The 25448-nt window shown below is 47.5% G+C and overlaps 1 protein-coding gene across 1 annotated transcript in view; it reads left to right on the forward strand.

Moving 5' to 3' along the window:
- MTOR (mechanistic target of rapamycin kinase) overlaps positions 1 to 25448 on the forward strand; it is a 111324-nt gene that overhangs the window by 75911 nt on the left and 9965 nt on the right. The window contains exons 14-33 of the mRNA XM_019639752.1: positions 955 to 1055; positions 2874 to 2989; positions 4738 to 4815; positions 5024 to 5131; positions 7786 to 7911; positions 8008 to 8139; positions 12102 to 12217; positions 13217 to 13334; positions 15696 to 15947; positions 16618 to 16718; positions 17412 to 17508; positions 17896 to 17994; positions 18280 to 18402; positions 18600 to 18782; positions 19140 to 19274; positions 19486 to 19660; positions 21202 to 21337; positions 21962 to 22109; positions 22667 to 22789; positions 23819 to 23901. Of these exons, the coding sequence (XP_019495297.1) occupies positions 955 to 1055; positions 2874 to 2989; positions 4738 to 4815; positions 5024 to 5131; positions 7786 to 7911; positions 8008 to 8139; positions 12102 to 12217; positions 13217 to 13334; positions 15696 to 15947; positions 16618 to 16718; positions 17412 to 17508; positions 17896 to 17994; positions 18280 to 18402; positions 18600 to 18782; positions 19140 to 19274; positions 19486 to 19660; positions 21202 to 21337; positions 21962 to 22109; positions 22667 to 22789; positions 23819 to 23901 (2550 nt within the window). The remainder of the gene's footprint in view (positions 1 to 954; positions 1056 to 2873; positions 2990 to 4737; positions 4816 to 5023; positions 5132 to 7785; positions 7912 to 8007; positions 8140 to 12101; positions 12218 to 13216; positions 13335 to 15695; positions 15948 to 16617; positions 16719 to 17411; positions 17509 to 17895; positions 17995 to 18279; positions 18403 to 18599; positions 18783 to 19139; positions 19275 to 19485; positions 19661 to 21201; positions 21338 to 21961; positions 22110 to 22666; positions 22790 to 23818; positions 23902 to 25448) is intronic.

A 25448-nucleotide genomic window follows, 5' to 3' on the forward strand; every position in this document is an offset into this window, starting at 1 on the left:
TTATCTCTACCCCTACCCCCCATGTCACCTTATAGCGTAGTGCAACTCGTGCCCCACGAGGCTTCTGAGCTGGGTCACTTGGAACTTGTACCTTTTCTCTCGACTCTGCCCCCAATACCAAGTTCAAACACACTGCAGCATCTTTTTCAGAAGGCAGGGAAGATTGAGGAGTGTCCTAGCTGAGCTTTTGAAGCTCACATGGAAGCAAGGCTCATATTTGCGCAGGAGCGGAGTTTTATTTCCTCTCTTTCAGAAGTGGAACATGGGAGGGCAGCTGTTCTGTCAATGGGACGTCTCTATTCTTGAGAGGGCTTCCGCTCCCTGTGAGCACTGGAGTCTGTTGAATATCATTCATAATCTCGGTATCTCATAGTCCTTACCCACACTCATGGTAATTGTGCAGAAAGCAGCATCTGGGTTTCTGGTAGATGTGCCTATTTTAGATTGAGTCCTTCTTCTTTCTGTGCAGATAGATTTCATTTGCGTTTCATTTCAGCCTGCAACCATTTGGATAATTCTTTTGAGAGTCAGTTCTTCCTATAGCTCTGAGCCCAAAATGAATGTCCAGCTGTGTCTCTTCAGATTGCTTTCTCTGTAGATCTGCCAAAGGGAAAGAGCTGAGTTTATTGGCATATGAGAGAAGTTATTTAATATTTATGAAGGGGGCCAGATGTTCAGGACATTTCACATCACGTAGAGCTGGACGTGGTCCCTATCTTTGATAAACTCATTCTCAGACAAATTACGAGTACCAGGCTATAGGAACACCAAATTGCTGATCACTTCTCTAGTAGGTGGCCCAGTTGAAAGTGCTTTTTATTTAAAGGCTCCTAGATCAAGGCAGGCCTCTATCATCCAGTTCCTCGGTGGCCCCCAGCTAACCCAAGGGGCCAAAGAGTGGCAGGTTAGAGAGGTGATTTCAATTCACCCAAATATATCATTCTTTTCCTGCAGGGGGCAGCTCCATCAGCAGTGCTGTGAAAAGTGGACCCTGGTTAACGATGAGACCCAAGCCAAGATGGCCCGAATGGCTGCTGCAGCTGCATGGGGGTTAGGTAAGGCTTTCCTCACAGGTACCTTAGTCAAGGCAGGGAAAGTAAGGCTAGGTACTCATATCTGAAAAGTAAGGCACTAAGGCTGCAAGTAGAGATATCAGGTCTATAGCAGTGTAAAATAGTCTGTATTCACTTCTGTTGCTCCCATCTGTCTCTGCCTGATGATTTTGACTAACTTGTTAGATATGGGTAAAAATGGCTCTTCACAGGGAAGCCAAGGAAAACAGTGAATAAGCATCAAAAATAAGATATTTAGTGAAGTTTGTTTGTTTTGGTGTTTTTGTCTTAAACAAGTTACTGGTTTATATTTCTTTCTTATAAATGAAATCGAGAGGTAGGCATTCCCAGACTAGTGTTCTGGCTCCGTTGTCATTAGCCTTTTCCCATATGTCTGCTTTGCATAGGACCTCCGTTTTCAAGTCTACCTCATGATCCAATATGATTGCTGGAGCTCCATCCATCATGTCTTTATCCCAAGCAGGAATAAAGAGAGAAGACAGCTATCTCCTTTTCTTTTCTAACTTTTACTATAGAACTTTCCCAACATATATAAGAGTGAAGAAAATGGTATAATTAACCCCCATATGCCTTTCACTGTCTCCAACAATTACAAACGTTTTGACAACTTTGTTTTCTGTATTCTCCTGCTTGCTGCCCAACACTTGCCCACCTTACTCCCATCCCCTGAGTATTTTAAAGTAGAGATTTCCTTTTCATCCCTACCGACAGTGTGGATTTCTGACACCGGTCCCTAGCCGAGAGGATTACCAATGTCTGTTCCAGAGACGCTCTTAATAAGAGGTTAAGGGTCCATAGGATGTCCCAGGAGAACAGCTTCCCCATCAAGCCCAGAGGAAGGTTACAGAACCTTCGATCTCCGTTCTATTCCTCCTGAATCACAGAGCTTATATCCTTTGCTTTCATGAGCCCTGGGCTGGATCCAGAACATTTTTCAAAAATAAATTGCTTCCTGAGGAGTCATTGTTTGCTATTTTGCTCCTGCCCAGAGGCATAGAGAATGGATGAGCCACTGGTCTGGAGTGGAAGGCAGGAAAATGCCTTGTAAAAGCAGCAGCCCTACAGTTTAGCTAATGAAGCTGATAGCTGCAGACCATTTTGGAAATCCTGGCATTCTATGCACGTGCATCTCACCGGGGGAAACTGTTCCCAGCTGCATTCCTGGATGCAGCCGTCTTCCTAGTCTGCCATGACACACAGACTGCCGTGCTGTGACCTAGCCCATCTTTCTGTTACAACAGAGTCTCTTGAAATATTTATCTCTTCCCTTCTGAGGCAAAGGTACTGCCAGAGTGAGAAGGGCAAACTATCTGTCTAACCCTGTCCTCTGTCCGGATAATGGCCATTTTCAGCTCTTAAGGGGAAAATGTGATTTCCAATGTACCATTGAACTGTGAGATGCTTGCTCGTAGGGAAGAAAGCTATTCCATCTCACCTAGAGAAACCTGAGAGAGTTCTCTAGGTTAACGAGGTGCTGCATTAAACGCTCTTGACATGTGGGCTTTGCACTCGTGCTGTTTCTCCCATCCTTTGTGGAGCTCCCCGGAGCAGCAATGGCGTCCTGTGTTTGGAAGACAGATATGGCTTTGTTAAATTAGCTTGCTCAACCCCTCAGAGTGTCTCTGCAAGATTTTGATACATCAGGCTCAAGTTTGTCTGGTTTGAACCCCCAGCTAAATGCAAATAGCAGTGACTCCTATTGAGATGCCACCTTTAGCCCAGCAAGTTGACCACCCTAATGCTTTTCTGTGTGTGTGTCTGTCTGTCTGTCTGTCTGCCTGCCTGCCTGTCTGTCTGTAGGTCAGTGGGACAGCATGGAAGAGTACACCTGTATGATCCCTCGGGATACTCATGATGGGGCATTTTATAGAGCTGTGCTGGCATTACATCAGGACCTCTTCTCCCTGGCACAACAGGTAAAACCCTACATGCACCCAGACCATCTAGCAAAGAGAAGGTGATGACACATGGCCTGTCAGTTCCTAGGCATGTGGCGTCTGTGTAAATAGGCTGCTGTACTTCAGCTCTGGTGTTTGGCTCGGTGAGCTCATTAGAATGGCTCTGGAGCATAACATTCAGTAAGAAGACTGCCAGCACTTTAACTGGGGCCACATTCTGCTCTGAGAGGGACAGATGTGTTCTGGAAGTTACCGTTTAGATTGCGTTTGGAGTTAGCCTCCTGGGTCATCATGGCACTCTTTTTACCAGCTTGCCTAGCGTTCTTTGTAGTACAGAGAAACTGTCCACCTCTCCAAGGGAGGATTCGGACAGCAGCCATTCACCTCTGCAGCAGGTCAATCACAGGCTTCTTCCGGCTGTGCAGGTGTGTCACACATTGGTGACCTTCTAGGAGCGTCAGCGCATTATTTGAAAACCCTGTGCTGACTTGCAGAATAAAATAATGAAGTAATCACATCCACCCTGTCGGACGCCAGGTTGTCGTGGGTGAGGTGCTTGGGTAAATGGCCTGAATGCTTACAGGATGGGGACACAGTAATTAACCTTAAACATTCAGACAAGGAAAAGCTCCGCACGAAGGGCTTTTAATTGATGACACAGAAGACTCAAACTGTAGTCCTGCAGCCACCGCCAGGATTCTGATTTACATGACGAGAACTGAGACCTGGGCCATCCATGTCACCAGCCCAAAGACTCCTGTCTACATGGAGAGGTTTGGGCGTCTCTCTGCCAGTCTCAGAGGCACTCTCTCAGGAGGACAAGGGGCTTCTAAGCTAGAGATGACCACCTGGAGCCATCTGAGTGTTTGCACAGTCCATTTTCACAAACCTGCCCAGCAAGGGAAAGTGGAAAGCAGGCCGACCCCCAGATGGTCTCCTTGTGTTCTGAGAGTCAAGGACACAGTGACTCTCAGCACACATTTCCCCTTTCCTTTTACTCAAGACTTGGGGTGTTATCATAGATGTTAAGTTTTGTTTTTGTTTTTAGTATTTCATTGGGGAATTGGGGAAGGGGAACAGCAAAGTTGTTATCCTTCAGTCTTAGTTGTGGAGGGCGCAGCTAGCTCAGCTCCAAGTCCAGTCGCCATCTGGCCACCCATTGGCAGCTTGCAGCCGCTCAGCTCAAGGTGCCGTGTTCAATCTTAGTTGCGGGTAGGCATAGCCCATCATCCCGTGCGGGAGTTGAACTGGCAACCTTGTTGCACACTGAGCTATCCGGCCGTGGCTTGCGGCCGCTCAGCTCAAGGTGCCGTGTTCAATCTTAGTTGCGGGTAGGCATAGCCCATCATCCCGTGCGGGAGTTGAACCAGAAACCTTATTGTTAGGAGCATGTGCTCTCACCGGCTGAGCCATCCTGCCACCTGTTAGCAGCTCAGCGGCAGCTCAGCTCGGGTGCAGCTCACTGGCCCATGTAGGAATCGAACTGGCTCGTACTGTTAACCAACTGAGCCACTTGGCCAGCCCAGACGTTAAGCTTTTGGCTGCCACACATTTCTGTCTTTTCTGAGAAATCAGATAGTACTCTTCTTTAGCCATTCAGGTCTTAGGAAGAGGTTTCTTCCCTTGGGTGAATTTTTCTCTTAATCACTGGAATTTAAGTGAGTTATATAACTTGTGAAGCTCATTGGGAGGCCTGAAAAGAGCAGCACTACCCTCAGCTCCCAAGTCCACAGCTCAAGTGCAGGGGTTCCATTTTTCTCTCCTAGTGCATTGACAAAGCCAGGGACCTGCTGGATGCAGAGCTAACGGCCATGGCAGGAGAGAGCTACAGCCGGGCATATGGGGTGAGTGTTGAATATTCTGCATGTTATCATTTTAGAGGCTCATTTCAGTTCTTTTTTCAGAGTGGGCTGCTGAGGACGCTCAGGCTGCTGACCTCATACCTGTGTGTTCTCAGCAGACACCCTGCCACCAGGAGGAATGATTGAAATAAACCCTGGCTTTTGGATTGTTCCTGCAGTATTAAGTTGGAATGTGATTTGCTTCCATCAGGCCATGGTTTCTTGCCATATGCTCTCCGAGCTGGAGGAGGTCATCCAGTACAAACTTGTCCCCGAGCGACGAGAGATCATCCGCCAGATCTGGTGGGAGAGACTGCAGGTGAGCCTGGTAGAAAGCCTCAGGTAGCCTGCCCTCCTCTCTCTCCCGCTTTTGCTCAGCATCTGCTTTCTGCTGCCCCAGAGGCTGGTTTGCAGTCAGAGGAAAACATCTCACAGCCTTTGGCTGTGAGAGGGTGACCGATTTTCCAGCCTCCTTTTACCCTTCTCTAGGAATAAAAGAAAATGTCTTTAATAAGTGACACTTATGGCTAGGCAGTTGAGAATCTTAACCTCAGAATCAGTGGTTTTCCACTTCAGCTACACAATAAAATGACCTGGAGAGCTTTTAAGAATCCAGATACCCAGGCTGCTTCCCAGCCCAAATAAATCAGAATTTCTGGGGATAGACCCAGGATCAGTATCTTTTTAGCCTCCCTAGATGATTTCAGTCTGCGGCCAACACTGAGAACTACGGCTCGAAATCCACTCGCTGGCCACCTACATCCAGCTCTTTGAATGGGGTCGCCTGATATTCTCATTGACCAACGCCTGCCATTTACGTTCCTCAGGTCATGGTCATCCCATGATCTCTGTTCAGACTTTTTTGCACTGAAGTCTCGCCTCAGAGAAACTTTTCCAAGTCCTCATCAGTGTTTTCATTGTACATTCTGATCATTTTAGCATGGGGGACTATCAATTCCAGATCTGGGAGTCAGCAGTCTTAAGTGTTCTTGGAAAGGAAGCTTTCCCATCCCTTGAGGCAGTAGGAGGGGAAGTTCATCGGCAAAAGAGAGAAAGCCCTCACGCTCCAGAAGCCGCTTGTCCCCCTGCTTGTCATAATCAGCCTCCTCAATTTTAAACCGTTTCCTCTTGGCCCAATCCACACCTAACTCCAAATTCTGCCTTTAGACCAGTCAGGGTTTGCACTTCCAAGCTCCTCAGCAGGCTGTGACAAAGCCTTTTGACTCCAGGCTGCATTCCTGTCTCAGCAGCTCAGGGCACATTCCACTGGACAGGAACGCGCAGCAGGCAGAGGCTCGTCTGTGAATATAGTAGTCGTTTGTGCTCTGCAGAGCACATGCAGTTCCTTCGCATGTTTTATTAGCAATGCTGAAATGCCCAGTGAGTGTTTTGATGGAAAATTGTCTATTGGACACCAGAAAAGAGTTCCACAAAGCAAGCATTTCCCACTTGATTCGTACACACCCCGGGTTTTTAAGTGCCTGTAATGGGGTAAAGAGTTTCCAAAGCAGTGATCTGATTAACCTTCCGCCATTCCAACAAGAGGGGCTTTATCCAAATAGCACCTTGAAAGGGGGTGGATTAAGTGAGTCTTGGGAGGGGAGACCCCTGTCTGACTTGACTGTGCCCAAGATACTGTCATCATCTTAGCCTTCACGACTTTCCTATCTCGAGACAGTAGGGTGCCTTTTGGCTGACAGGGGCCTAGATTATTTCAGCATCTGGGAGAAACTAGCAGATGGTAAGAAGTCACCAAAACAATCACTCAGTGTACTTTTTTCTGTTTTTCTAACTTTCCAAATCACTGTTGTCACACGTAATGGGATGGAAAGATACGGTCCAAGGCCTCAAAATAAAGCATTAAGTTTGTGGTAGAAATTTGGCTCTCGTGGATGGCTTGCTGTCAAAAGACTCAACAAACTGCCTAGGCTGAAAGACTGCCATTTTGTGGACAAGTCATCTAAGTTGAAATCCCCAGCCAGTGTCTCCCGTGGGGGCAGTTTGAGAGGTCAGCCTTACTGGCACTGGGTCTCTTCTTGCCTTGGGTTTTTTATTCAGGCTCGGACTGCATCCTGTCACATTGAAAAGCCTACAACCATTGCAGCTAGACTTTAGACTTATCTCCATGGAGGACAGCTCGTTGGGTTTCACAGAATTCACCCATGAAGTGGTAGCTTTCAGAAACCCACTTCCCCTGGCGATTTGTCTCTTGAGTCTGACTTCTTATCAGCAGAGGTAGAGAGGCTTACTTTACTCTCAGTGATGTAAAATTAGCTTATCCCCTTTGCTAACAATTAATTCACCCTGTTTTTTAATAAAAAAGAATTTATTGGTGTGACTGAATGAGACACCTCCCCTTCTATATGCAGTTTTTGATCTGAGACAAATAAAAATGAAGAGGAAAGAATCTAAGCAAGGCCAGAAGTCTTAGTGCAGGTCTAGCTTTAATAACTTCAGAAATATAAAACGCCACCAACTTACAAACATTTGAAAATTTAATTATTTAAATTTCTCTTACGCTTAATTAGTTTTTTGAATTTTGAATGATACATTTAATTTCTTTATCTGTGATAGTCATCGTCAACCAGAGAGACTGAAGCAAAAAATAAAGTTAAAAATGCATTATTTATAATCCAGAAAAGGAAATATAAATAATTTAATTCATTTAACCCTCATCAGAGCCCTATGAAGTTGGTACTGTTTTTATCCCATTTTACAGATCAGAGAATTAAGTAACTTGTCCAAAGTCACGTAGTAAGTGGCAGGGCCAGGATTCAAGTTTCAGAATCTATATTCTACTGCTTCTCCAATTTGGAGGAACCCCTGAGGCATTTCATTCACAGTGCCTTTCACTTGGGAAAGCTGAGATTATAAAAATGAATCTTTTTGTTGCAGGGTGGGTCTTGCTGTTGCTTGTGGGGGGTTAAGATATAGCAGAGGACATAACTAACCCTCAACTTCTGAATGTTCCAGGGCTGCCAGCGCATCGTGGAGGACTGGCAGAAAATCCTCATGGTGCGGTCCCTTGTGGTCAGCCCCCACGAGGACATGAGGACCTGGCTCAAGTATGCAAGTCTGTGTGGCAAGAGCGGCAGGCTGGTGAGTAACCCCCACCACACCGGGCCAGGGGGGCTGAGGAGGGAACGGCGCTCCTGGGCCGGTTCTGTTTACACCCCGAGCTCTCTTGTTTTTAAGGCTCTTGCTCATAAAACCTTAGTGTTGCTCCTGGGAGTCGATCCGTCTCGGCAGCTTGACCATCCTCTGCCAACAGTTCACCCTCAAGTGACCTACGCCTACATGAAAAACATGTGGAAGAGTGCTCGCAAGGTCTGTATCTGAAGCCACTCAACGGTAGAGCAGGCCTCCCCAGCATGCTCACCTACTCTGCTTCCCGCTGCCTCGGGGCCCGAAAAGATACGGCGTCCAAACCACCGGGTCAGGGAGTTTGCTGCTGCTAGGAGCTATTTGGCCGGATTTCAAAAAGTGAATCATAGTCAAGGAGGTGCATGTATAGCGCTGATCAAACCAATGAGCGTAATCACAGTTGTATTTATTAGCAGCCAGAATGTGCTGGAACATAGAAAAAGCACAATTTCTGCCCGCTCGGAGAAAGATGGGCTGGTAGGTACCCAAAAAACCAGCATATTTGTGAAAACACCGACTGGAACTTTCACAAGACCAATTTGGTTTTTCAGACTTCTCGTCTCCTTTCCTATCATCAATTTGGGATTCCAAAGCAACAACACCCAGAATATAATGCTGAAACCAGTAGGGAAAGTCATCTTGAAGCCAGTGTAGAATTCCTCTTACTTTATTTACAGACAGGTCCTTGGGAAATAGATGTGGCTCCTGGTGGGGAAGTGGGGAGGGGAGGGGGGGGCCAGGTTGTTTTTATTTTTTTAAACAGTCTTCCAGGATGATGGTTGATGACTAACAAAAAGTCAGCCCTGGAGGCAAAATCAGCCCCCTGCTCTGTGTCCCCCATCCTCCTCCTTACCAAATAGTGGAGGGCGTCCGGGCTGTCTTCTCCATGTTGTCCCCACAGCAGTGCCTGAGATGAGAAAGAAATGCAAAGGAGCCACCAGAGCCTTGGCTGTGGAAAGAGCAGTTGTGTCTGCTGGAGGCACACCTGGGAGATTCTTGCACTGTGGGGCTTGACTGACTGACTGCTGCCCAGAGCACGGCACCCAGGCTCTGAGCCTGTGGGGCTTACTGCAGTAGTCATGGTCCATGTTTCCTTCTCCAAATGTACAGTTTGGGGGTGTTGTTTTTTCTTGTTGTCTTTTAAGGGTTTGTTCTGGTGTGTGTGTTTTTTAGTCTCTGTAAGCCTCCCAAGCTAGGGCAATTCTGATTCAAAGCCTGACCTTCCTCCAGGCAAATGGCAAAAACAGAGGTGCTGGATCCGAACACGTGGTTTCCTTCCTATGTATAGCCTCCAAGTCTTTGAATGTCTTGCCGAAGGCAGGCAGAAGGCGCCTTTTGGCTAATACCTCAAACAAGGCCTGGCATCTTTCAACAGATGACCACAGCTCAACTGCTCCACAGATCATGGCCTTTTCTTAGGAGCCCAGATTCTGGTGGGAGACCGTAAAACCACATGAACATGGTTTAGAAACCTGTTTAAAGTTAGGTGCTTGAACTTCAAGCCCAGAGCTAGAGCTGTCACGTCTTTGGAAGAGTTCAGGAGTGACCCAAAAAAAAAAACTGAGTACTTAATAATAAGTGTGCAATTGAACAAGTCACTGGCAACAAGGATTGTATTCTCTGCCTTGCCTGAGGCAGATGAAAGTGTTTGGGGAAGTGCAGACCGTGTTCTACAGGAAGGCATCAGGCATCGGCTGTACGCGCAGGGTTTTCCTAGGTCAGAGGCTTCACAGAGTTTAGAGGCAGGCCTGTCCTTCCGTGAAATTTCACTCAGCTGAGAACGTGAAACAGCCAGGCAGTCAAGCAGCAGGAATACTATGCCCAGCTTAAACTCTGGACCTGGGAGAAGGCGGCCCTTCCTCTGAGTGACCAGTCCTGCCTTTGTACGAAAAAAGAATCATTTTTCCCCCTCCTCACTTCCTGGGGATGTAGAAAAGGCGGCTTTTTTATTTTTTAAGATTTTATAGGGGAATTGGGGGAGGGGAACAGCCAAGTTGTTGTTCTTCAGTCTTAGTTGTGGAGGGCGCCAGTTACCATCCCATGTGGGAGTCGAACCGGCAGCCTTGTTGTTAAGAGCGCACGCTCTATTCCCTGAGCCACCCGGGCAGCAGCTCAGCTCAAGGTGCCAAGTTTAGTTTTAGTTGCGGGTGGGCATAGCCCACCATCGAACAGGCAATCTTGTTGTTACACCAGCTGAGCCATCCTGACACCCGCTGGCAGCTCAGCAGCAGCTCAGCTCAGGCGCAGCGTCACTGGCCCATGTGGGAATCGAACCAGCAGCCCTGTTGCTCAGAGCTCGCACTCTTGGGCAAGCTCTAAACCAACTGAGCCACTCGGCCAGCCTGAAAAGAAGGCATTTTTTTTAGAACATTTTCAATGCCTTGAAAATAATTTGCCTCTGTGTCACAGAGAAGAGAGCTCTTAGATTCTCCCATGCTGGATAAACTCACTAAACTTAACATCGGGCTTCAAATCCAAACTAATACCCAGACTTCCCAATTTGGGCAATTTATTTTTTGTTCGGTGCCTTGGTGAGTCTCCGAAAAGAATTTAACTCTATGACTGGACTGTTGGTAACACAGCTCATGGGCTCTGAAAGCATCTGGCATCAGAGTTCCCGAGTTACTTATTACCTGCTTGATGTGCACAGTCATCGCGTGCGTTATCGATCACCTTCTCAGTGGCTGATCTTTTTAGCACTGCCCCTCAATTCTTTTTTTTTTTTTAATCAGATTTAAGTCTTGTCAGTATAATTCTTACAGAAGAAAAACTACAGGAGCATTTGTCGCTTCCCAGGTGTGGGATGCTAAGTAGTTCATTTTTCACAGCCAGTGGTGAGTCATTGGACTCTGAAGGCAGGTGTCTGAGGGAGACAGGTGTCTTAACTGTTGGAACATCCGTGTGTCTGCCCTGTCCTCATGCTTGGATTAGCTGCCTGATAAATTGTTTTTCATGTCATTCTGGCTCTGGGTTAAGCACTAACTCTTCCTTACGTAGAAAAGTATCTGAGATTGGTCCTGGACCCCCAAGCCAGGGTGTTTCATTTTCCTTCAAGGCCGTCATACTGACATGTTTCTCTTTAAAAAAAAACAAACTTATGTAATTTACCATAAGGAGCTCATTCTGACCTTAGTTATTTGAAGTGTTGATTATTTTCCCTCCTCTTCTGCAGCACAGGACACATAGCCTCTGTTTCACCTTCTCTCACATACCATGCCCCCTCTCTCTGTTGGCAGATTTAAATTTCACCATTTTTTTCCACTTGAGCTTTTGATATTTGTATGCTTTGTCTACCGCCATCCTTAAGCCCTTTCAAAATAGTATGGACCCCATTTATTAAGATGCTGATATGTCTGGATGTAGCAGGTTTATACACATGGCTTGAAACTTATTTCTAGATCTCTGACTCTGTCTCAGCTCTTCCCTAGTTCAACTCTCTGTTTCTAATCTGTTTTACTGTTCAATAAGAACTTCTGCTCCTAACCCAAATGCTTTCTGCTCACTTTGTATAAAATCCCATAGTGTAAATATATCTAACTGCTAGGGGACGCTCTGAAGATTTTGCTAAGCCACCCTGTTCGACTAGGTGTCTGCTTAGCTAGTGACATCCTGCTGTCCTATGTGGATGTATGAGGGGCTTCCCCCCATCTCTGTGTTCTTATTTGGGTATTGGCGGTGCTATCGGGTTTTTATAACTACAGTTTTTTGCTATGCTGGAGTGTCCAAGGTACCACAGTATTTTAAACAAATACTAAAGTTTTACTAGCCTGAAACAATTTCCCATTAGCCTGGTTTTTCCCCAGGGCAATCTGCTGATAGTGAAGTAAGCAGTTATTTCAAATTACTTCATATGAATTGTTATTCGAGGTAGCCAGGCAAGTAGCTTTTCCAAGGCTTATTAAACTAGTAATTACAGTTGGCAAAGGAGAGCTAAGACTTGAGTTGAAAAAATGTGAGTGTTCTTGAAGAGCCCAGCCATCTCCCAGCATCGTGCCCTGGTCCTCTGTCCTATGGGGTCGTTATCCTGGATTCTAGCAGGCTCTGTTTAGAGGGCTTGGCTCATATGCCTATTAGATGAACAGTTGTGCATTTCCTATGAGGTTGGCCGCGTGCCCAGCTGCTCCCTGTGCCTCTGTCCTGTACAGATTGATGCCTTCCAGCACATGCAGCACTTCGTTCAGACCATGCAGCAGCAGGCCCAGCATGCCATCGCCACCGAGGACCAGCAGCACAAGCAAGAGCTGCACAAGCTCATGGCCCGGTGAGGTCCCCACTGGCCAGGGCCAGTCACCATCCAGCCCTGCCATGCCAGTAGCCTCTGCAGCTAGGGGAACGGTCAAGGCTCCTTGGGCATCCCCCTCACCTTTTCCTGTAGGGATCCCGGGCAGCCATTGAATCGTGCTGCTCCCAAGTCCCTTCCACTTATTTTCCCAGGACTCAGCAGCCCAGGAGCACCATGTGCTGTTCTCCTGGTGTCTGGCTTTAGAGTTAGACTCCTTGTTTTCAAATGCCAGATGTGCTGCTAATTTGATGTGTGACTTTAAATAAGTTACTTAACCTCTCTGTGCCTCCATTTCCTTATCGTTTAAAAAGGGCAGAGTGATAGGCCGGCCGAGTGGCTCAGTTGGTTAAGAGCTCACTCAAGAGTACGAGCTCTGAGCAACAGGGTCGCCGGTTCCATTCCCGGCCCGAGCTGAGCTGCCGCTGAGCTGCCAACAGGTGGCAGGATGGCTCAGCTACTAAAAAAATTTAAAAGGGCAGAGTGAGAGTTGCTACATCCTAGGGTGGTAAAGTGGTATGAGGATTAATGGAAAGAAGACAGTGCCAAGCATTTAGAGCAGTACCTGGAGTAGAGGAGCAGTCAGTGAATATTAGCTGTTAATATTACCACCATAAAGAATGGAGAAGGAACCAGTGACAGAGAAACCATATAGCAACCAGTAAGAAAAGCTACTTTCGACCACTGTCACCCACAAAACATGGATTTGGGATAGATAGGTCTATACAGAGCTACATGTGCAGGTCCCTGGTTTATGTTAGTATTGAGAGACAGGGGTCAAGAAAAAGAGGTAATACCATAATGATGTATCCCACACTCCCACCTTTTTCTTTCCATGTGCTTGGGAATTCTGTGGCTTCCTGAGAGCAAATGTCAGAAAGGCTTTAGTGCCCCCCTACCATAACTCATTTTCCTTGGGGGGTGGGCGGGGCGGGTATTTTGAGGAGGGAGCAACATATGGGCTTGTTTCTCTGTTTTCAGTTGTTTCCTGAAACTTGGGGAGTGGCAGCTGAACCTCCAGGGCATCAACGAGAGCACCATCCCCAAAGTCCTGCAGTATTACAGCGCTGCCACGGAGCACGACCGCAGCTGGTACAAGGTAACGCAGCCGCAGAGCTGCGGGGTCCCCAGCTGTGCCTTCTCCACATGGCACCCTCGCCACCTGGCAGCCCAGCTGTGCGCTCGTGCTTTACAGCTGTGCACTTGCTGCTTTGGCTGCTGGGAGCTGGGCTATCAGAGGCCCCTTACAAGTTGAGTGTGTCCAGAAAGATTGGTAGATTCTTTTATTCGAGAAGGACCTACTACACCATTATTATGTACTAGGAATGCCACTGTCTCACAGACCCTTAGCTGTTTGTTTTCCTAGGAGCATCTGGACACATGGTTAATCTCTGGAACATTATCTTCCCTTGGGTCATCTGTTCCTTCCCAGGTTCCTTCAGATTCCCATTCCTGCCTGCTCTTCATCTAAGAACTTAACTTTATTTTTATTGGAAAGCTGTGGGTAACATCCTGTTACGTCATAGGAAACTTTTCAAGAGGGTAAACAGAATTAGAACATGTGTAAAGGATGTGATTGGCTGGTAGAGGAGAGGTTCTTGGAGGCACACATCTTAGGCGAGAGCACGCGTCCTCATTGTCTTATGTCTTCCCTGAGGGGCCGCTGGCAAGAGCTGCTTGGTATGGCAGATGGCCTTCGATCTCTTTGTAGTAGCTCCTTAACCTGCTCATAGTTTGTGAATTCATTCCTCTGGGATTCAGACTTGCAGCTGAAGACCAGAGAAGCATCTTATCCTGGTTAAAGCCAAAGTCTTATCCTGGTTTAAGCATGCTTCATTCTGACCTGAAAAATGCCCATTTCATGATGTCAGCAATCATACTCTCTCTAGGAAAGCTGTAGTCCAACACTAGAAAAATAAATCCACGATTAACGCTTGGAACATTACTAATTAGAACTATCTCCTAACCAGATTACCTTTCTTCATTCAACTTTTAGAAAACAAATCACAAGAAAAAAATTGCTTACTAGTTTTAGTTTTTTCCTAGTGTGGGTCCTTTTGGGCTTATGCTGTCTCGTACCATCAGTGGTGTAGTCCCGTGTGTGTGCAGAGACTGTTGCTGTCTTGGCCACCGTGTCCCCCAGCTCAGTGCCTGGCACATAATACGTATATAAGAGGTATCTGTTGAGTAAATGAAGGTTTGGGAAAACGAAACCAAGATGATTGTAAAATTCTTACTCATCAGATAAAAGTCAATTATGATCCATTTACTCTGCTTAAAAGGAGAAATGGATACATTTACATTAAAGGAAGGTTTTTAGCAAGGAACAGAAAGGAATTTCCTGGTTATCCAGAAAGTGGAACCATGAGTGGATTATTTAATGCCCTATCACTGCTAACCTATGAGGCCCTGAATCCAACTCTGCCTCATGCTGTCTACACTAGGCAGTGCTGTCTATACCATAGCGTCATTGCAGCCCCAAACCTCAGGTGTGACTAGTTTCTCCTTTAGCCAAATGAGCACCAGAGGCTTCTTCCAGCAAATAGTCATTAAGCCTGGCTCTCTGACAGGCCACAGGCCACAGGCCACAGGCCAGGCGTGAGGGCTGGACAATGAACGAGGCTCGCCCTCCAGCATGTTCCCTTGCCCTCGCTGTGTTGCCTTTCCCGCTGTCCTCCGACCTGGGTAAGGCCTTCACCTTCACTCCCCTGAGCCTCAGACCATGTTTCACGCAATGCTGCCAAAGGACTCTTTACAACCCAGTGAAGCTCTCTTGCCTGCAGAATGAAATGGGGCCTCCTTGGCCTAATAGGCCAGCCCCTCCATACCCTGACCCTGCCAGTGTGCTGGCCTTCCCCTCACTGCCCTGCTGCACATAACCCAAGCTTCACCCCTATCCGTTCCTTTCCTGGGAACAGCTCTGTGCTTGTCTGCCTGCATGCCTGTCCCTGTTCTTCCCCGCCAGGAAGTCCTGACCGCTTATACCCTCCTTGCCCACTGAAGGCTGCTCCTCAAGACATGCCCCAAACTCCTCCTCTCCTGTCCGGGAAGCTCTCGCAGGCCCGCCCCTGGCGTTCTCATCCGTCTCCTATAGCCCCGGTCACATTCTGCCTGTCTTCAGCTTTGTGACTGAGCTCCCCTCCTAGATTAGAGGGTCCCTGAGGCAAGGATCAGAGCGTCTCCTCTTCCAGTGCCCCTCCCCCAGCACTCGCCACAGTCCCTGATACAGTGAGCGTGCCACAAAATGAACAGATCACGGTGAATTTAGTAAAACGCCCATTCCCCCGTGTTGCGTGGAAATGCAGTTTTGCTCTACTGACCACTGAGCGCAAAGGGCCGGCCCAGCATCTGCCTCAGCTTTGGCCTCACGCTCCTCCAAGCCCTCCCTCGGTGCCCGAGCCTCTGTCCGCTGCTGTTGGTCACAGCCCCATGGTCTGTCCTTGACTCCCGCCCCACCCAGGCCTGGCACGCGTGGGCAGTGATGAATTTCGAAGCCGTGCTGCACTACAAACACCAGAACCAGGCCCGGGACGAGAAGAAGAAGCTGCGTCACACCAGTGGGGCCAACATCACCAGTGCGGCCACAGCCGCCACCACGGCGGCCACGGCCACCGCCACTGCCACCAGCACCGAGGGCAGCAACAGCGAGAGCGAGGCCGAGAGCAGCGAGAACAGCCCGACGCCCTCTCCCCTGCAGAAGAAGGTCACTGAGGTACCGGGCCCTTCCTCCTCCCTAGACTGACCCCGGCGCCCGGCGCCAGGCGCTGAGGAGTGGACAGTTCAGCTTTAGGGCCCCGAGGCTTTCCGCCGAGGAGCCAGATGAAGCGAGAGAGCGCTGCTGACCGTCCACCCAGCGTTGCTGGAGACCGTGCTTTTGTGCACGTGTGTGTGTTTGGGGAGCTGACGTCGTGCAAGCTGAAGAATGAGTTCTTTGTCGTGCTCCGCAGTGCATGAGCTCATTCTGACGGCGCGCACCTGTGTGTGGGTGGCCGTGCACATCTGCAGACAGAGCCACTCTGAGGACAGAGCCTGGCAGGTTCCATCCCTGCCTTTTGTCCCCCCTCCCACCTCCCCTTGGGCTGTCAGTTCAGAGGCACCGGGGCAGCTGGCAGGACCAGCGGTCAGCATGTTCAGCACCTCAGCCCCCTCCCTCCTCTGCCACCTGTTTAGGAAGCCACCGGTAGGCCAAGATAATAAGTTATGGCACCATTGCTATTTATTGAGTGCTTGTGATGTGCTGGGCGCCGATCAGAAGGCTCTTCATGCATGAACTGATGTAATGCTCATTGCCACTCTTTGAGGCAGGTCCTGTTAGTGCGCTACTGTGCCCTTTCTACAGATAACCTGAGGCAAGAGTGGCACTAACGTGTGTGTTCCCACAGGACTTGTCCAAAACCCTCTTGATGTACACTGTCCCTGCCGTCCAGGGCTTCTTCCGTTCTATCTCCTTGTCACGAGGCAACAACCTCCAGGATACGCTCAGGTACCAGGGACAGGAGGGGGAAACACTGGTAGGCCATGTGAATGAACGGCAGGACATAGAAGTTACGCGTCAAGTCCGCTTACCCTTCCCCACCGCAGTCAGTACATCCAAGAGTAACAGTTGACCAGGCCCCACCCATGTGGGAGAAACCTGCAAAGGCTGAGAAGTGGCCTGTGAACTCTCCATATGTGGTGTGTTATGCTGGGAAGAAGAAACCCACGAGTTTGTCACATTATTGCTGAAATCCCTTCAGCTTTTAGAGCCAACTCTGAGAGACCTAATCAAATGGTATGGACCAGCCAATCCAGAGGCTGCAGGTGACAAGGGTGACCTCCTTTGTTTGGGGACCCCTGGCTGGCTAAGCGCCAGGTTTCCTGGTTGCCACTGTTCTACAGGTGGCTATGCAAAGGTTATCTGTGGCCGCCTCTGTTAGATTTCTGAGCGTATACCATGTGCCCCTCTACATGATCTGGAATGAAATGATTATTCACTTGGGATGGCCCCCTAGTGTTCAGTCGAGCACTGCTGGCCATCACTGCCCACCCGCTCCCAAATGGTCCTGAGACCAAACACCCTGGAGAGCCATTGATTTGAGACCCTGCCAGTTCTTCTCAAGAACCTTAAAGGTGAAAAACACACAGACAAAAGCTGGGAAACTAAATTTCCTGTGGCTTTCTCATTTTTCTTTTCTAGAGTTCTCACCTTATGGTTTGATTATGGTCACTGGCCAGATGTAAATGAAGCCTTGGTGGAAGGGGTGAAAGCAATCCAGATTGACACTTGGTTACAGGTGAGGATGCTTGGCTACAGGTGAGGATGTTGGGTGAGGATGGTGGGTTACAGGGTGAGGATGCTGGCTACAGGTGAGGATGGTTGGTTGTGGGTGAGGCTGCTGGGTTACAGGTGAGGATGGCTCAGCTCCCCTCTTTCCACTTAGAGTCACGCATTGGTCAGAGTAACGGGGCAGCATGCACTGTGCAGTGCTGAGGAAGTAGGGATCAGTGCCAAGGTCAAGACTCCGTATTTCCTTTAGTTTCTTTAGAGAACTAAAGGGAACAAATCACTTCACTGCCCAACAGCATTTACCAGAACAAGTTACAAAAGCTAGTCATTGCCCAGAAGAATAGAGTTGTTTCCATGGCTCATACACTGCATACTGTGTTTTTTTGAATACCAGGTTATACCTCAGCTTATTGCAAGAATTGATACACCCAGGCCCTTGGTGGGACGTCTCATTCACCAGCTTCTCACAGACATTGGTCGGTACCACCCCCAGGTATGTGGCGGTCCATCTAACAGCTGACCGTTTGCTTCGGTGCTCAGCCTTTCCTAAAGCTGCTCTGGAGACAAGCCTCCCGTCCTGCCCCAAGGAGGGTCTGCCCAGCTGGCCGTCCCAGGAGCCTTCATGGAAAGAAAGAGTTCACCCTCAAGATTAAGTGGCCCCTGCCTGGCAGACTCAATGAGCGTTAATATCATACTCACCATTTCTTTTGTCATCCTCGCTAACGTTAGTGCCGGCTCCTCTGAAACATTTGCAAATATTCCTCTGTGTTTGCTTCAGGCACTCATCTACCCCCTGACTGTGGCTTCTAAGTCGACCACCACAGCCCGTCACAACGCAGCCAACAAGATTCTGAAGAACATGTGTGAGCACAGTAACACCTTGGTGCAGCAGGCCATGATGGTGAGTCAGGAGCCAGGGCGGGACTGCAGCGCCCCTGGTCACCTGGCCAGAGGCCTTGAGCGAGACGGCTTTTCCTCCTCACGGCAGTGCTGCGTGCTCCCTCTGGCTGCCAGAAAGAGTAGCTCCTGTTTTTCCAAGACAGGCCTGTCTGAGCTGAGGGCATCCTTGGTGCTTCTCTCCTTCCCTCTGCGATCCAGGTGAGTGAGGAGCTGATCCGAGTGGCCATCCTCTGGCATGAGATGTGGCACGAAGGCCTGGAGGAAGCTTCTCGTTTGTACTTTGGGGAGAGGAACGTGAAAGGCATGTTTGAGGTGCTGGAGCCCCTGCACGCCATGATGGAACGAGGACCCCAGACTCTGAAGGAAACCTCCTTTAACCAGGTATGGGGTAACAGCATGAAATGACATGACCCAGAACCTTTACGGGACTCCTTTCCCGCTAGCCTTTCTACTGACTTGAATAAAATGTACTCTGTGATGAGGTCATAGGATATAAAAACACCAGAAACTTAATTGTCGTTAAGTTGCAAAACCCTCCTGAAATTTTACCTGGAAAACCCCATTCCTCACGAGACCTTACTTTGCCTACCAAGCCATCCTGAGAGTGGGAGCTCAGGCTCGGGCCTGTGCCTCCCACCACAGTGTGCTCCTGAGGGGTTCTGTGGCTGTGGGGAGACTCAGCCCTGGGGCTAGTCGACACCCGTGACCATGTGCCATTTCCCCTGCATTTCCTTTCAGGCATATGGTCGGGATTTAATGGAGGCCCAAGAGTGGTGCCGGAAATACATGAAATCGGGGAATGTCAAGGACCTCACCCAAGCCTGGGACCTCTATTATCACGTGTTCAGACGAATCTCAAAGCAGCTGCCACAGGTGGGATCCTCAGGTCCTAGCAGGGCTCAGTATAATCCTTTGTTTTGTGGTGAATGTTGAAACACTCACCCCAGAAAAGCAGCTGGTTTTACTTACACCTACAGACTTTGGGACAAGTGACTGCTATTAGCAATTCATTGAAAAACACTTAAATTGCATTTAAATTCTTCCCTAGAGGCAGAAAACTAACCCCTGTGGTAATTATTCACAGCTCACATCCTTAGAGCTGCAGTATGTTTCCCCCAAACTTCTGATGTGCCGTGACCTTGAGTTGGCTGTGCCAGGAACCTATGACCCCAACCAGCCGATCATTCGCATTCAGTCCATAGCACCATCTCTGCAAGTCATCACGTCCAAGCAGAGGCCCCGGAAGTTGACACTTATGGGTAAGTACCCTTGTGCACTTCTGCCACCTGTGTCTCCTTCCCACCCTGGCTGAACACCCCCTCCTCTGAAATTACTGCTTGCTGTTCACACTAATCTTTCATATGTTCTGTCTCTCCTGTGTTTATTGAGAGAGAAATGGAGGACAGATTTCTTTATTCCATCCTCCTCAAGACTCCTAGTTCATTCAGGTAGTTGTGCTTGTTTAAGTGAAGCATTATGATCCTGCAGAGAACAGGCAGAAGGAATTGTAAGGCCTGGTTCCTGGGCGTGGTAGGCAGCTGTGGGGGAACCGATGAGGCCAAGCAAGAGGCACCCAGAGGCAAGCGTAGACATGACAAGCTACATTGAAGGAAAGCTTCTGGCCTCTGTGATACTCTTTTAGACCAGGGGTCGGCAAACTTGAGACAGAAGAGCCGCCAGAGTCAGCAAACCGTGGCTCGTGAGCGTGTGGCTCTGAAGTAAAATTGAAAATGAAAATAAAACTACCATAGTTTCATGTATAAAATTTTTAAAGGATATTATTCAGATAATGGTGATTATATAAAAATATATTTATGGCTCTCAAATAATTTTTAAATTGTTGTGAGGGACAGGATTGGCTCTTCCAGGGGTTGGCAAACTTTTGAAATGGAACGTACCCAAAGAGCCACATGTGGCTGGTGAGCCGCCGTTTGCCGACCTCTGCTTTAGACCATCACAGTCCCTGTTTGTGGGAAATGATTGTGTAAAATCCAAACAATTGAGGATGAGTTCTCACCTATCTGGGACAGTTTCGGGAGGCCTAAGTACTCGGGTGGCACTTCGAGGTCTCTTGCCTTTACTAATAAAGCTCATGTGTTTTAAATGCAGTGATTATTCACCAGCACCAATTGCTTGTGGTCCACAGGTGATTGTCTCCCCATGGGCTGGCGTCTCCTAATACTAAAATAGGACAGTCGGATTCTCAGCAGTATTTAATTAAAGGGACCTAATGAAGGAACTGTTTCAGAGGTGTGAGCAGAGTTAAGAGAACCAACAGTGAGAAGCTATTGCCCCCACTCTCCAGCCCTTTCAGGATCCCATCAGGGAAGGGCTTGTACCCCCAGAAGCTGTAGCCCAGATAGATGAACGCAGCTGCTTCTAGAACTGTGGCCATGCTGGCTGTCAGGGGTAAATACCCTGACCTCTCCCTCTCCCCGCTCTCTGACCTCCTGCCAGTGCCCCCATTAGCCAACCCCAACTGGGAGCCCAGATGATACAGTCTGGAGAGGTCAGGCTTCTCGGGTCAGAGCAGGACAGAGAGGGGCAGAAAGTGGGTAAGGGAGGGGAACACACAGAATGACTGCTTCTATGCAGAATCATTCGTGATCCTCAAAGACGGCTTTTTAACATTTATTTTTAATTTGAATAGTATTGGGGGACCATTGTAGCAGGGCCATTCTTTTCATCATTTCAAGGGAGTGTCTTTCTGTTTGCAGGGTAAGGTATATCCAGTGGTGGTCTATCAGCTGACGGGTCTGAGACCCTCTGATCTGCCCTAACCTCTCCACTATTCCTACAGGCAGCAACGGGCACGAGTTTGTCTTCCTCCTGAAGGGCCATGAAGACCTGCGGCAGGACGAACGAGTGATGCAGCTCTTCGGCCTGGTCAACACCCTTCTGGCCAACGACCCAACCTCTCTCCGGAAAAACCTCAGGTATTCAGGGTACCGTGCAAACGGCGAGGATTTGAGGAGGCTTCTAGTTTCCTCCTCCATCTCTCCCATGTAGCCATGTACCTTTACAAAACAAATTATAAAAGTATGTACCCGGCAGGAAGTTGTCAAGAGCCAAGGTGTCAAACACAAAAAGAAAAACCCTCCATATTTTTAGAGTAGTCCGATACAAAATGCCTTTAACAACCTCCGAAGGATCCAGAATGGAACACTTCGTGGCCATTAGACTGGAGATGCTGCCAATTTGATGTGTTGCACCCCTCGTGGAATTCCAGCCTGGCCAAACTTGTCCTCTCCTTAGTCCACTCTTACCCCTCTCAATCAAGAATGTGAATAGTACTCTGGGAGGTTATTTTAGGCTTAGAAGTAGTCACTGGATTGTTCCCCCAAAGCAGCGAGTTTGTTGGGCAGGTGGAGAGGCCGATATGCTTTCATCCCATCAGCGCACTGTCTTTATGAGATGCTTGAGCCTTTGCAAAAGGCCCCTCATTACACACCTCACAATAGCCCTGTGCAGCGGGCTCGTAACTAGTTTGCGTGTGCCATGAGTGGATCAAAGGTGCGCTTTGCTGCTGTGCAATAACTCTGCTTTCCTGTGGGCACCAGCATCCAGAGATACGCAGTCATTCCCTTATCAACCAACTCGGGCCTCATCGGCTGGGTCCCCCACTGTGACACGCTGCACGCCCTCATCCGGGACTACAGGGAGAAAAAGAAGATCCTTCTCAACATTGAGCATCGCATCATGTTGCGGGTATGTCTCAGGCAAAACTCACAAGTCGGAGAAGCTATAAACTGCTTTTCTTGTGCTCCTACATATGTTCATCACTGAAAAATCGACTTGAGGAAATTTGTTATTGAAGGTTTAAGAAAGTGAGACCTGACATAGATAACCTTCTCTAAGAAACAGGAGGGTCCTAAAGCCCAGGAACTCTTTTCCTCATCCTAGATGAGGCTGCACAGGATTACTTATCAGGTACCTGATGCATACAGAGCACTAATGTTTAGTAGATGTGGAAGGAATAAGAAAAAATTGTTACCCAGAACCATAAACCCTCCAGTGTGCTCATTCACACCAGTAGGCTTGTCCTGCGTGGAGACCTCGTGTTTTACCCTTAGGCCCCGGGGGTTCCTGTGGTCATCAGGTTAGCGTGGCCACTGTTATTCCTTCTGCAACGTTCTGATTGCCCTTCTCCTTGTGGCTGTGGTGTTGAAGTTAGAACCCAGCTCTGCCTGGACCCAGGGCCTGTTTCTTCCTGGGCTGAGGCTCTGTCTTGGGCTGCTCTCTGGAATGCTTGTGTTCTGATGCAGATGGCTCCAGACTACGATCACCTGACTCTGATGCAGAAGGTAGAGGTGTTTGAGCACGCTGTCAATAACACAGCGGGGGACGACCTGGCCAAGCTGCTGTGGCTGAAAAGCCCCAGCTCCGAGGTAGGCACACTCGCTACCCTTTGGCACACCCCCTCTTGTCGGGAGGCCTTGCTCACTTGCTCCTGCTCACCTGTGGGGCTCATCTTTGTCACGATTAGCTGCAGGTGATGTGCAGTCTTTTGTAACAAAAGTTAAATGGGTGAGCCCTGCAATGTAGCAGGTGTAGATTGAGTATAACATTTCTCCTTTTACTTAAAATAGTGTTTGAGCCCTTTATTTATTAAGGCTATTTAATCTTTTTCATGTATGTTATGAATTTCCTGTTTATTTGGTGTTTTAATATTGGTAATGGCCTGTTTCTTGGTTTGGGATTTTTATTTTGTTTGATATAGACACATTTTTAAAGTTAACAGATTTTTAATCCTTTAAAGTTTGTGCCTTTGGCTTTATATTTAGAAAGGCCCTGTCCACCTCAAAATTATATATCTTTTTACATATATTGTACTAATTATAAGATTTCTTTTTACATTTAAATCCTAACCCAATTTTGAATTTGAGATTAGGATATAAATTTTATTAAGCTGATCAGCCAACACCACAGTATTTACCAAATAATCCACCCTTTCCCTTTTAAAAGACTCCATTTTTATTATACACTAAATTCTTACATGCCCTTGGATTTCTTTCTAGAGCTTCTATTTCATTGATCTTTCTGCCTGTTTCTTAAGTACCATACTATTAATACTCAAAGAAAATGCCACTGAGTTTTTATTGGAATTACATTAAATGTATCAAATAATTTGGGAGGATATTATCTTTACAATCCTAAGTGGAAATCCTTAAATGAATATTTACTCAAGTCTTTATATTTCTAAGCAGAGTTTAATTTATTCATCTAAGTTCTGCACATTTCTAAAGTTGATTCCTAGTATGGTTTATTAATTTTGTAATTATGAAGGGGATCTTTATTCCATTATATGTTCTAACTGGTTATGATGGAATAGAAGCAAACAACTGACTTGCATATAATTGTGTGGAAACAAGTTAAAGTGTCCAGAGCCGTGGTTCACTCATGCCTCTGTATTCTAGGTGTGGTTTGATCGAAGAACCAATTACACCCGCTCTTTAGCAGTCATGTCCATGGTCGGGTATATTTTGGGCCTGGGAGATAGGTGAGTGAATTTAATTTGTTTCTTTTAGTCTTCTTTCTCCATTGTAGTATTCTTGAGTGGTTTCATTTTGTTTTCTGGTGAGATTTATGACCATTTGGTAAATATTTGTATTTTGTACTTGAGGCATTTTTTTTGGCATCAACTAGTCCCCTATTTATTATCCCTGCCAACAGAACAACACATCAAACTAAGAAGACAAATCGTAGTTCAAGGGTACTACTTTCTGCATAGGTTGGTTTAATATATTAAAAACCATATTAAGGATTGATTTTAATCAATAAACATTTATCAATCACTATTATGCTAAGATAAAATAATTGTATTTCTGTAATTGGAACCAACCAAAGTAGATCCTTCTGATATTTCTTCATAATAAATTTTATCCCCATGTACTGACTGAAAAAGCAGTTTAGGAATGTTCAGAAATTGACGCAATAGACTTATTTTTATTTATTTTTATTTTTTTTTAGCTGAGCCATCCTGCCACCTGTTGGCAGCTCAGCAGCAGCTCAGCTCAGCTCGGGCCGGGAATCAAACTGGCAACCCTGTTGCTCAGCTCGCACTCTTGAGCAAGACTCTTAATCAACTGAGCCACTCAGCTGGCCCTAGACTTTTTAAACTAGTTTTACTATGTCTACTATTTTTCCTTTTTCTTTTAAAGGTTTTATTGGGGAATTGGGGAAGGGGTATAGTGTTGGGGAATTGGGGGAGGGGAACAGCCAAGTTGCTGTCCTTCAATCTTAGTTGTGGAGGGCGCAGCTAGCTCAGCTCCCAAGTCCAGTCTCCATCTGGCTGCCCTTTGGCAGCTCGTGGCCACTCAGCTCAAGGTGCTGTGTTCAATCTTAGTTGAGGAGCCCACCATCCCATGTGGGAGTCGAACTGGCAACCTTGGTTAGGAGCATGTGCTCTCACCAGCTGAGCCATCCTGCCACCTGTTGGCAGCTCAGCAGCAGCACAGCTCGGGCGCAGCTCACTGGCTCATGTGGGAATCAAACCTGTAACCCTGATTCTCAGAGCTCGCACTCTTAACCACCTGAGCCACTCAGCCAGCCTGCTATGTCTCCTATTTTTCTCCTGGGATCATGTCTCATATAATTATTTGAAAGTAAAAATAATTTTATCCCTCAAAAATAATAAATTCTTGTTTAAAAAAACAGAATGCCTGTTGACAAAAGTCAGGTGATCCTGCCTGGATTGGCTGGGGAGCCCCTGCTCAGGGAGACAAGACCTCATGATAGGTGCTAAATAGGCTAAATAGTAATGATAGAGCCTTGTCACTCTAAGATGCCAGCACTGCCAGAAACAATTTATCTCATGACCCAATTATCATGGTATCATGAGGCAACTTGTGATTCACACAGGTAAGTCTTCACTTCAGGCCTAGAGCAGGTGTTGGCAAACTTTTTCTATAAAGGGCCAGATAATAAATATTTTTAGCTTTGTTGGCCATACGATCTCTGTCACAACCACTCCTGTCTACTGTTATAGTACAAAAGCAGCCTGAAACAATACTTGAACAAGTGAGCACAGCTGTGTTCCAATAAAAC

The sequence above is a fragment of the Hipposideros armiger genome, unplaced genomic scaffold, assembly GCF_001890085.2.
Source record: "Hipposideros armiger isolate ML-2016 unplaced genomic scaffold, ASM189008v1 scaffold_46, whole genome shotgun sequence".
NCBI classification, from domain to species: domain Eukaryota; kingdom Metazoa; phylum Chordata; class Mammalia; order Chiroptera; family Hipposideridae; genus Hipposideros; species Hipposideros armiger.